The sequence below is a fragment of the Ascaphus truei genome, chromosome 1 (assembly GCF_040206685.1).
Source record: "Ascaphus truei isolate aAscTru1 chromosome 1, aAscTru1.hap1, whole genome shotgun sequence".
In the NCBI taxonomy this organism is placed as follows: Eukaryota; Metazoa; Chordata; class Amphibia; order Anura; family Ascaphidae; genus Ascaphus; species Ascaphus truei.
Genome location: NC_134483.1, coordinates 203,722 through 216,221, shown reverse-complemented (window position 1 = coordinate 216,221; position 12,500 = coordinate 203,722). Strand labels below are relative to the sequence as shown.

General features: G+C 54.9%; 1 protein-coding gene across 1 annotated transcript in view; it reads left to right on the top strand.

Annotated features, from left to right (window-relative positions):
• LOC142468757 (talin-1-like) overlaps window positions 1-12,500 on the top strand; it is a gene marked incomplete at both ends in the record, with an annotated part of 229,739 nt that overhangs the window by 14,522 nt on the left and 202,717 nt on the right. The window contains 2 exons of the mRNA XM_075575267.1: window positions 8,852-8,960; window positions 11,410-11,618. Coding sequence (XP_075431382.1) covers window positions 8,852-8,960; window positions 11,410-11,618 — 318 coding nt within the window. The remainder of the gene's footprint in view (window positions 1-8,851; window positions 8,961-11,409; window positions 11,619-12,500) is intronic.

Here is a 12,500-nt window from a genome sequence, read left to right as displayed (position 1 = left end):
CGTTCGTACGATATGTGGAATAAACACAAACAGCATTATAGTGCAGTATGCCAATGATATCTTACAGACTAACATGTGAGCCCAAGACAAAACACCACAGGCAGGACAAAACACCACAGGCAGGACAAAACACCACAGGCAGGACAAAACACCACAGGCAGGACAAAACACAACAGGCAGGACAAAACACCACAGGCAGGACAAAACACCACAGGCAGGACAAAACACAACAGGCAGGACAAAACACCACAGGCAGGACAAAACACCACAGGCAGGACAAAACACCACAGGCAGGACAAAACACTACAGGCAGGACAAAACACCACAGGCAGGACAAAACACAACAGGCAGGACAAAACACTACAGGCAGGACAAAACACTACAGGCAGGACAAAACACCACAGGCAGGACAAAACACAACAGGCAGGACAAAACACTACAGGCAGGACAAAACACTACAGGCAGGACAAGACACTACAGGCAGGACAAAACACAACAGGCAGGACAAAACACCACAGGCAGGACAAAACACCACAGGCAGGACAAAACACTACAGGCAGGACAAAACACCACAGGCAGGACAAGACACCACAGGCAGGACAAAACACCACAGGCAGGACAAAACACCACAGGCAGGACAAGACACTACAGGCAGGACAAAACACTACAGGCAGGACAAAACACCACAGGCAGGACAAGACACTACAGGCAGGACAAAACACTACAGGCAGGACAAAACACCACAGGCAGGACAAGACACTACAGGCAGGACAAAACACCACAGGCAGGACAAGACACTACAGGCAGGACAAAACACTACAGGCAGGACAAAACACTACAGCCAGGACAAAACACTACAGGCAGGACAAAACACTACAGGCAGGACAAGACACCACAGGCAGGACAAGACACCACAGGCAGGACAAAACACAACAGGCAGGACAAAACACAACAGGCAGGACAAAACACAACAGGCAGGACAAAACACTACAGGCAGGACAAAACACCACAGGCAGGACAAAACACCACAGGCAGGACAAAACACTACAGGCAGGACAAAACACTACAGGCAGGACAAAACACTACAGCCAGGACAAAACACTACAGGCAGGACAAGACACTACAGGCAGGACAAAACACTACAGGCAGGACAAGACACTACAGGCAGGACAAGACACAACAGGCAGGACAAGACACTACAGGCAGGACAAGACACTACAGGCAGGACAAGACACAACAGGCAGGACAAGACACTACAGGCAGGACAAGACACTACAGGCAGGACAAGACACTACAGGCAGGACAAGACACTACAGGCAGGACAAAACACAACAGGCAGGACAAAACACAACAGGCAGGACAAAACACAACAGGCAGGACAAAACACTACAGGCAGGACAAAACACAACAGGCAGGACAAAACACTACAGGCAGGACAAGACACTACAGGCAGGACAAGACACTACAGGCAGGACAAAACACAACAGGCAGGACAAAACACAACAGGCAGGACAAAACACTACAGGCAGGACAAAACACCACAGGCAGGACAAAACACAACAAGCAGGACAAAACACAACAGGCAGGACAAAACACAACAGGCAGGACAAAACACAACAGGCAGGACAAAACACAACAGGCAGGACAAAACACAACAAGCAGGACAAAACACAACAGGCAGGACAAAACACAACAAGCAGGACAAAACACAACAGGCAGGACAAAACACAACAGGCAGGACAAAACACAACAGGCAGGACAAAACACAACAGGCAGGACAAAACACAACAGGCAGGACAAAACACTACAGGCAGGACAAAACACAACAGGCAGGACAAAACACAACAGGCAGGACAAGACACTACAGGCAGGACAAGACACCACAGGCAGGACAAGACACCACAGGCAGGACAAAACACCACAGGCAGGACAAAACACAACAAGCAGGACAAAACACAACAGGCAGGACAAAACACAACAGGCAGGACAAAACACTACAGGCAGGACAAAACACAACAGGCAGGACAAGACACAACAGGCAGGACAAAACACAACAGGCAGGACAAAACACTACAGGCAGGACAAAACACAACAGGCAGGACAAGACACAACAGGCAGGACAAGACACTACAGGCAGGACAAGACACTACAGGCAGGACAAGACACTACAGGCAGGACAAAACACAACAGGCAGGACAAAACACAACAGGCAGGACAAAACACAACAGGCAGGACAAAACACTACAGGCAGGACAAAACACAACAGGCAGGACAAGACACAACAGGCAGGACAAGACACTACAGGCAGGACAAGACACTACAGGCAGGACAAGACACTACAGGCAGGACAAGACACTACAGGCAGGACAAGACACTACAGGCAGGACAAGACACTACAGGCAGGACAAAACACAACAGGCAGGACAAAACACTACAGGCAGGACAAGACACTACAGGCAGGACAAGACACTACAGGCAGGACAAGACACCACAGGCAGGACAAGACACTACAGGCAGGACAAGACACTACAGGCAGGACAAAACACCACAGGCAGGACAAGACACCACAGGCAGGACAAGACACCACAGGCAGGACAAGACACCACAGGCAGGACAAGACACCACAGGCAGGACAAGACACAACAGGCAGGACAAGACACTACAGGCAGGACAAGACACTACAGGCAGGACAAGACACCACAGGCAGGACAAGACACCACAGGCAGGACAAGACACCACAGGCAGGACAAAACACTACAGGCAGGACAAGACACAACAGGCAGGACAAAACACCACAGGCAGGACAAGACACCACAGGCAGGACAAAACACCACAGGCAGGACAAAACACTACAGGCAGGACAAAACACTACAGGCAGGACAAAACACCACAGGCAGGACAAAACACCACAGGCAGGACAAGACACCACAGGCAGGACAAGACACTACAGGCAGGACAAGACACTACAGGCAGGACAAGACACTACAGGCAGGACAAGACACAACAGGCAGGACAAGACACTACAGGCAGGACAAGACACCACAGGCAGGACAAAACACCACAGGCAGGACAAAACACAACAGGCAGGACAAAACACAACAGGCAGGACAAAACACTACAGGCAGGACAAGACACTACAGGCAGGACAAGACACTACAGCCAGGACAAAACACAACAGGCAGGACAAGACACTACAGGCAGGACAAGACACTACAGGCAGGACAAAACACTACAGGCAGGACAAGACACTACAGGCAGGACAAAACACCACAGCCAGGACAAGACACTACAGGCAGGACAAGACACTACAGGCAGGACAAAACACAACAGGCAGGACAAAACACAACAGGCAGGACAAAACACTACAGGCAGGACAAGACACTACAGGCAGGACAAGACACTACAGGCAGGACAAGACACTACAGCCAGGACAAAACACAACAGGCAGGACAAAACACAACAGGCAGGACAAAACACCACAGGCAGGACAAAACACAACAGGCAGGACAAAACACCACAGGCAGGACAAAACACTACAGGCAGGACAAAACACCACAGGCAGGACAAAACACCACAGGCAGGACAAAACACCACAGGCAGGACAAGACACTACAGGCAGGACAAAACACTACAGGCAGGACAAGACACCACAGGCAGGACAAAACACAACAGGCAGGACAAAACACCACAGGCAGGACAAGACACCACAGGCAGGACAAAACACTACAGGCAGGACAAAACACTACAGGCAGGACAAAACACTACAGGCAGGACAAAACACTACAGGCAGGACAAGACACTACAGGCAGGACAAAACACTACAGGCAGGACAAGACACTACAGGCAGGACAAGACACTACAGGCAGGACAAGACACTACAGGCAGGACAAAACACTACAGGCAGGACAAGACACTACAGGCAGGACAAGACACTACAGGCAGGACAAGACACTACAGGCAGGACAAAACACAACAGGCAGGACAAAACACCACAGGCAGGACAAGACACCACAGGCAGGACAAAACACTACAGGCAGGACAAGACACTACAGGCAGGACAAGACACTACAGGCAGGACAAGACACCACAGGCAGGACAAGACACCACAGGCAGGACAAAACACCACAGGCAGGACAAAACACCACAGGCAGGACAAGACACTACAGGCAGGACAAGACACTACAGGCAGGACAAGACACCACAGGCAGGACAAGACACCACAGGCAGGACAAAACACCACAGGCAGGACAAAACACCACAGGCAGGACAAGACACTACAGGCAGGACAAGACACTACAGGCAGGACAAGACACCACAGGCAGGACAAAACACCACAGGCAGGACAAGACACTACAGGCAGGACAAGACACTACAGGCAGGACAAAACACTACAGGCAGGACAAAACACTACAGGCAGGACAAGACACTACAGGCAGGACAAGACACCACAGGCAGGACAAGACACCACAGGCAGGACAAGACACTACAGGCAGGACAAGACACTACAGGCAGGACAAGACACTACAGGCAGGACAAAACACCACAGGCAGGACAAAACACAACAGGCAGGACAAGACACAACAGGCAGGACAAAACACCACAGGCAGGACAAGACACCACAGGCAGGACAAGACACTACAGGCAGGACAAGACACTACAGGCAGGACAAGACACTACAGGCAGGACAAGACACTACAGGCAGGACAAGACACTACAGGCAGGACAAAACACAACAGCCAGGACAAAACACTACAGCCAGGACAAGACACTACAGGCAGGACAAGACACTACAGGCAGGACAAGACACTACAGGCAGGACAAGACACTACAGGCAGGACAAGACACCACAGGCAGGACAAGACACTACAGGCAGGACAAGACACTACAGGCAGGACAAAACACCACCGGCAGGACAAGACACTACAGGCAGGACAAAACACTACAGGCAGGACAAAACACTACAGGCAGGACAAAACACAACAGGCAGGACAAGACACTACAGGCAGGACAAGACACTACAGGCAGGACAAGACACTACAGGCAGGACAAGACACTACAGGCAGGACAAGACACTACAGGCAGGACAAGACACTACAGGCAGGACAAAACACCACAGGCAGGACAAGACACCACAGGCAGGACAAGACACTACAGGCAGGACAAAACACTACGGACAAACAAGACTAACAATACAAACACTAGCAAGGCTAATTATGAATAAAAGCTCATTTAATATATAAAACAACATAAATGAAGAGTTTCGGATGAGTGAGAGATCGCCAGGTCCGGATGTAGTAAAATCAGGACCCTACTCACAAGATTTCAGATGCAAGAAGGCAACAGAAGTCGGTAATGGAATGGAACAGTTTCACCTGCTGGTCTTGCTACGGAGCGCTGCTGGTCTTGCTACGGAGCGCTGCTGGTCTTGCTACGGAGCGCTGCTGGTCTTGCTACGGAGCGCTGCTGGTCTTGCTACGGAGCGCTGCTGGTCTTGCTACGGAGCGCTGCTGGTCTTGCTACGGAGCGCTGCTGGTCTTGCTACGGAGCGCTGCTGGTCTTGCTACGGAGCGCTGCTGGTCTTGCTACGGAGCGCTGCTGGTCTTGCTACGGAGCGCTGCTGGTCTTGCTACGGAGCGCTGCTGGTCTTGCTACGGAGCGCTGCTGGTCTTGCTACGGAGCGCTGCTGGTCTTGCTACGGAGCGCTGCTGGTCTTGCTACGGAGCGCTGCTGGTGAACCCTCCTGTAGTTCCCAGCGTGTCTGGGGCGGATGCTCTGTCACTGGGGGGCGGACCTAATAGATGAGCGCTCCTTCCGTCTCAGACCTGTATCAGCCGCGTCACTCACGTCTCTCCTTCACGGAAAAAGCTCTAAAGGGGAACTCGGCTACTCTAGCAACCCCTTTCTCCTCTGCAAGGAACCAGCGAGTTAGTATTAACCCCCTACTCAATTGCACATCATAACCATCCACTGCCACCACCTGGGGGTATGCAGATATGATAAAAGATCTCAGACTAAAATCTTCGCCAAGGTCTCCGGTCCCTGTTTATTATAGGAAAACTATGCACGTTAACACACAAATTATTTGTAGCCACGTGTCCGAATGGTAACAATTCTCCCCAGCGCGTGCAATCCGTTCCTTCAGAGCCCAACGCATTACTTATTAAATGTTTTAATACATATAACAATACAGTGCTCAGGGTACAGAAAAGGTAGTACAAACTAAACATACAGTTACAATAAAAGGGTAAAACAGAACATCCTATACCTTACCAAACGCTACGGATTTTCCCTGGAGAGGCCACCGGGTCAGAACAGGAGGTCCCACGTGCTTTCTCCACGCATGCGCCTCTGGTGAGATCACACCCTTTCCTCGTGGCACCGGCCTGAGCCCGCCCCTCCTGTAAATACACCCGTTCCTCGTGGCACTGGCCTGAGCCCGCCCCTCCTGTAAATACACCCGTTCCTCGTGGCACCGGCCTGAGCCCGCCCCTCCTGTAAATACACCCGTTCCTCGTGGCACCGGCCTGAGCCCGCCCCTCCTGCAAATACACCCGTTCCTCGTGGCACCGGCCTGAGCCCGCCCCTCCTGTAAATACACCCGTTCCTCGTGGCACCGGCCTGAGCCCGCCCCTCCTGTAAATACACCCGTTCCTCGTGGCACCGGCCTGAGCCCGCCCCTCCTGTAAATACACCCGTTCCTCGTGGCACCGGCCTGAGCCCGCCCCTCCTGCAAATACACCCGTTCCTCGTGGCACCGGCCTGAGCCCGCCCCTCCTGCAAATACACCCGTTCCTCGTGGCACCGGCCTGAGCCCGCCCCTCCTGTAAATACACCCGTTCCTCGTGGCACCGGCCTGAGCCCGCCCCTCCTGTAAATACACCCGTTCCTCGTGGCACCGGCCTGAGCCCGCCCCTCCTGTAAATACACCCGTTCCTCGTGGCACCGGCCTGAGCCCGCCCCTCCTGCAAATACACCCGTTCCTCGTGGCACCGGCCTGAGCCCGCCCCTCCTGCAAATACACCCGTTCCTCGTGGCACCGGCCTGAGCCCGCCCCTCCTGTAAATACACCCGTTCCTCGTGGCACCGGCCTGAGCCCGCCCCTCCTGTAAATACACCCGTTCCTCGTGGCACCGGCCTGAGCCCGCCCCTCCTGTAAATACACCCGTTCCTCGTGGCACCGGCCTGAGCCCGCCCCTCCTGTAAATACACCCGTTCCTCGTGGCACCGGCCTGAGCCCGCCCCTCCTGTAAATACACCCGTTCCTCGTGGCACCGGCCTGAGCCGCCCCTCCTTGAGGGAGCTTTGAAGCTGCTCTCCCCAGACCAGCTCTATAGAACTTGATTAAAACAGTTGACCCCGTGAGTGGGCTATCCAGGACGGACCCCCACCCCAAGTAAGTCCCTTTTGAAGTTCAGAGTACCCCAAAGAAACAGTCCTGACAGTTTCAAGCCCAGCATTAACCCCCTCAAACACCAAATGTATTCCCTACATAATATCTCATGATATTATCATGACAATGTATTTGTGTGTCTGTGTGTATGTATGTGAGTGTGTATGTGTTTAGCCCTCTGTACTGTCTGTGTGTATTTATATCTGTGTGTGTGTGTGTGTGTGTGTGTGTGTTTAGCCCTCTACTGTGTGTGTGTTTGTGCTTTCTGTATGTTTCCTGTGTGTAGCCTCCCTCACACAGTCTGCCTGTGCCTCGCGTTACACACTTTTCCCCTCACACACAGCCTGCCTGTGCCTCGCGTCTCACAGTTTCTCCCTCACACACAGTCTGCCTGTGCCTCGCGTCACACAGTTTCTCCCTCACACACAGGCTGCCTGTGCCTCGCGTCTCACAGTTTCTCCCTCACACACAGTCTGCCTGTGCCTCGCGTCTCACAGTTTCTCCCTCACACACAGTCTGCCTGTGCCTCGCGTCTCACAGTTTCTCCCTCACACACAGGCTGCCTGTGCCTCGCGTCTCACGGTTTCTCCCTCACACACAGTCTGCCTGTGCCTCGCGTCACACAGTTTCTCCCTCACACACAGTCTGCCTGTGCCTCGCGTCACACAGTTTCTCCCTCACACACAGTCTGCCTGTGCCTCGCGTCTTACAGTTTCTCCCTCACACACAGCCTGCCTGTGCCTCGCGTCTCAAAGTTTCTCCCTCACACACAGTCTGCCTGTGCCTCGCGTCACACAGTTTCTCCCTCACACACAGTCTGCCTGTGCCTCGCGTCACACAGTTTCTTCCTCACACACAGCCTGCCTGTGCCTCGCGTCACACAGTTTTTCCCTCACACACAGCCTGCCTGTGCCTCGCGTCACACAGTTTTTCCCTCACACACAGCCTGCCTGTGCCTCGCGTCACACAGTTTCTCCCTCACACACAGTCTGCCTGTGCCTCGCGTCACACAGTTTCTCCCTCACACACAGTCTGCCTGTGCCTCGCGTCACACAGTTTCTCCCTCACACACAGTCTGCCTGTGCCTCGCGTCTCACAGTTTCTCCCTCACACACAGTCTGCCTGTGCCTCGCGTCACACAGTTTCTCCCTCACACACAGTCTGCCTGTGCCTCGCGTCACACAGTTTCTCCCTCACACACAGCCTGCCTGTGCCTCGCGTCACACAGTTTCTCCCTCACACACAGTCTGCCTGTGCCTCGCGTCACACAGTTTCTCCCTCCCACACAGGCTGCCTGTGCCTCGCGTCACACAGTTTTTCCCTCACACACAGCCTGCCTGTGCCTCGCGTCACACAGTTTCTCCCTCACACACAGTCTGCCTGTGCCTCGCGTCACACAGTTTTTCCCTCACACACAGCCTGCCTGTGCCTCGCGTCACACAGTTTCTCCCTCACACACAGGCTGCCAAGGCCTGGCGTAAGAATAAGATGGATGAATCCAAACATGAGATTCACTCGCAGGTGGACGCCATCACAGCCGGGACCGCGTCTGTCGTAAACCTGACCGCAGGTGAGTGACACAGAGCGGAGGGTGCAGGGAGGACAGACGTGAGGGGAGGGAGGGATGGGGGAGAGGAGGGGAGGGTGAGAGGGACAGAGGAGGGAAGTGTGAGAGGGATGGGGGAGAGGAGGGGAGGGTGAGAGGGACGGAGGAGGGGAGGGTGAGAGGGACGGAGGAGGGAAGTGTGAGAGGGATGGAGGAGAGGAGGGTGAGAAGGACGGAGGAGGGGAGGGTGAGAGGGACGGAGGAGGGGAGGGTGAGAGGGACGGAAGAGGGGAGGGTGAGAGGGACGGAGGAGGTGAGGGTGAGAGGGACGGAAGAGGGGAGGGTGAGAGGGACGGAGGAGGTGAGGGTGAGAGGGACGGAGGAGGTGAGGGTGAGAGGGACGGAGGAGGTGAGGGTGAGAGGGACGGAGGAGGTGAGGGTGAGAGGGACGGAGGAGGTGAGGGTGAGAGGGACGGAGGAGGGGAGGGTGAGAGGGACGGAGGAGGGGAGGGTGAGAGGGATGGGGGAGAGGAGGGGAGGGTGAGAGGGACGGAGGAGGGGAGGGTGAGAGGGACGGAGGAGGGGAGGGTGAGAGGGACGGAGGAGGGGAGGGTGAGAGGGACGGAGGAGGGGAGGGTGAGAGGGACGGAGGAGGGGAGGGTGAGAGGGACGGAGGAGGGAAGTGTGAGAGGGATGGAGGAGAGGAGGGTGAGAGGGATGGAGGAGGGGAGGGTGAGAAGGACGGAGGAGGGGAGGGTGAGAGGGACAGAGGAGGGGAGGGTGAGAGGGACGGAAGAGGGGAGGGTGAGAGGGACGGAGGAGGTGAGGGTGAGAGGGACGGAGGAGGGGAGGGTGAGAGGGACGGAGGAGGGGAGGGTGAGAGGGATGGGAGTGTGAGGGATGGAGGAGGGGCGTGTGAGGGATGGGGGAGGGGAGGGTTGTGTGAGAGGGAAGGGGAGTGGAGGGTAGTGTGAGGGATGGGGGAAAGGAGGGGAGTAAGAAAGGGATGGGGGAGAGGAGGGGAGTGAGGGGATGGGGGAGAGTAGGGGAGTGTGAGAGGGATGGGGAGGGGAGTGTGAGGGATGGGGGAAAGGGAGAGGAGGGGAGGGTGATCGGGATGGGGGAGAGGGTGTGAGAGGGTTTGAGGAGGGGGTGGTGGAGGGAGGGAAGGAGGGGAGTGTTAGAGGGATGGAGGAGGGGAGGGGAGTGTGAGAGGGAAGGGGAGTAGAGGGTAATTTGAGGAATGGGGGAAAGGAGAGGAGTAAGAAAGAGATGGGGGAGAGGAGGGGATGGGGGGGGAGGAGGGGTGTGTGATCTGGATGGGGGAGTGCTGGGAGAGTTGGGGCAGTTTGAGGGATGGGGGAGAGTCAGGGGGAAGGAGGGAAGTGTGAGGGGGATGGTGAGTGTGAGGGGGATGGGGAGTGTGACGGGGTGGGGGAGAGGCAGGGAGATGAGGGGAGTATGATCAGGATGGGACAGAGGCAGGGAGAGAAGGGGAGTGTGAGAGGATGGGGGAGAAGCTGGGAGAGGAGGGGAGTGTGAGGTGGTGGGGAAGAGGAGGGGAATGTGATCGGGGTGGAGGAGAGGAGGGGAGTGTGATAGGGTGGGGAAGAGGAGAGGATGGGGGACAGGGGATGGGGGAGAGGAGTGTGATCGGGATGGGGAGTGTGGGAGGGGATGGGGGAGAGGAGGGGAGTGTGATTGGGATGGGGGAGATGAGGGGAGTGTGAGAGGATGGGGAGAGCAGGGGAGGGTGGGGGAGTGTAGTGTGAGTGGGAATGGGGGAGAGGTGGGGAGAGGAGGGGGGGGTGGGGAGAGGAGGGGAGTGTGAGAGGGATGGGAAGAGGCGGGGAGAGGAGGGGATGGGGGAGAGGAGGGGATGGGGAGAGGCGGGGAGGGGGTGGGGGAGAGGCGGGGGAGGAGGGGTGTGTGAGAGGGATGGGGAGACGCGGGACAGAAGGGGATGGGGGAGGTGTGTGGGGGAGAGGCGGGGGTGTGAGAGGGATGGGGGAGACGCGGGACAGAAGGGTATGGGGAGGGGTGTGGGGGAGAGGCGGGGTGGGGGAGGGGTGTGTGAGAGGGATGGGGGAGACGAAGGGAGAGAAGTGTATGGGGTAGGTGTGTGGGGGAGAGGCGGGGGTGTGAGAGGGATGGGGGAGACGCGGGACAGAAGGGGATGGGGAGGGGTGTGGGGGAGAGGTGGGGGTGGGGGAGGGGTGTGTGAGGGATGGGGGAGACGCGGGACAGAAGGGGATGGGGAGGGGTGTGGGGGAGAGGCGGGGGTGGGGGAGGGGTGTGTGAGGGATGGGGGAGACGCGGGACAGAAGGGGATGGGGAGGGGTGTGGGGGAGAGGCGGGGGTGGGGGAGGGGTGTGTGAGAGGGATGGGGGAGACGCGGGACAGAAGGGGATGGGGAGGGGGGTGGGGGAGGGCTGTGCGCACAGAGAGTAGAGCATGTTTTGGTTGTGTGCAGGTGACCCGGCAGACACAGATTACACCGCCGTTGGCTGTGCCGTCACCACAATCTCCTCTAACCTGACGGAGATGTCCCGCGGGGTTAAGCTTCTCGCGGCTCTCATGGAGGACGAGGGTGGAAACGGGCGACAACTTCTCCACGCGGCAAAGAACCTGGCGGGAGCCGTGTCTGACCTTCTCAAGACCGCTCAGCCGGCCAGCACTGAGGTGTGTATCTATATACACCTATATATAATATACCTATATATATATATATATGCCAGCACCGAGGTGTGTATCTATACACACTTATATATACACCTATATATAATATACCTATATATATATATATATATATATCTGCCAGCACTGAGGTGTGTATCTATATACACCTATATATACACCTATATATAATATACCTACATATCTGCCAGCACTGAGGTGTGTATATACCTATATATACACCTATATATAATATACCTACATATCTGCCAGCACTGAGGAGTGTATCTATATATCTATATATACACGATATATAATATACCTATATATCTGCCAGCACCGAGGTGTGTATCTACATACCTATATATACACGATATATAATATACCTATATATCTGCCAGCACCGAGGTGTGTATCTATATGCCTATATATAGGAGCAATAGTAGGTATGAATGGCACACCACTGTTTGTAAAGAGTATATAAATATTATTCTGCTTCTGGTGCTGACCTTCCAGTGGTCCCGGCGTCTCAAAGCTGGACCTGATAATAGGCACAGAATAGAGGAGAAGAGGAGCACACAGGAGACTTGTTTTGAGTTTGAAAAAACTTCAATAAAGTATTCACAGCATCAGAGCTAATAAAGGTAACGTTTCCGGACTAATGCGTCCCTTCCTCAGACCCAGTCTGCACCCCGCCTTTCACCATTATCCCCAGCATACAGTGCTTCCACTGCAGCAAGGGATTCTGGGAAATGACATGCAAATGAGCACACAATGTGTCACCTTTTGCCTGATAAACCATTGTTAAATGGAGCCCATATAAGCGAATGCTCGCTGTTAACACAGCTTTAAAGCGCAGCATGAGAATCAGATGCAAAGCCAGAGAAA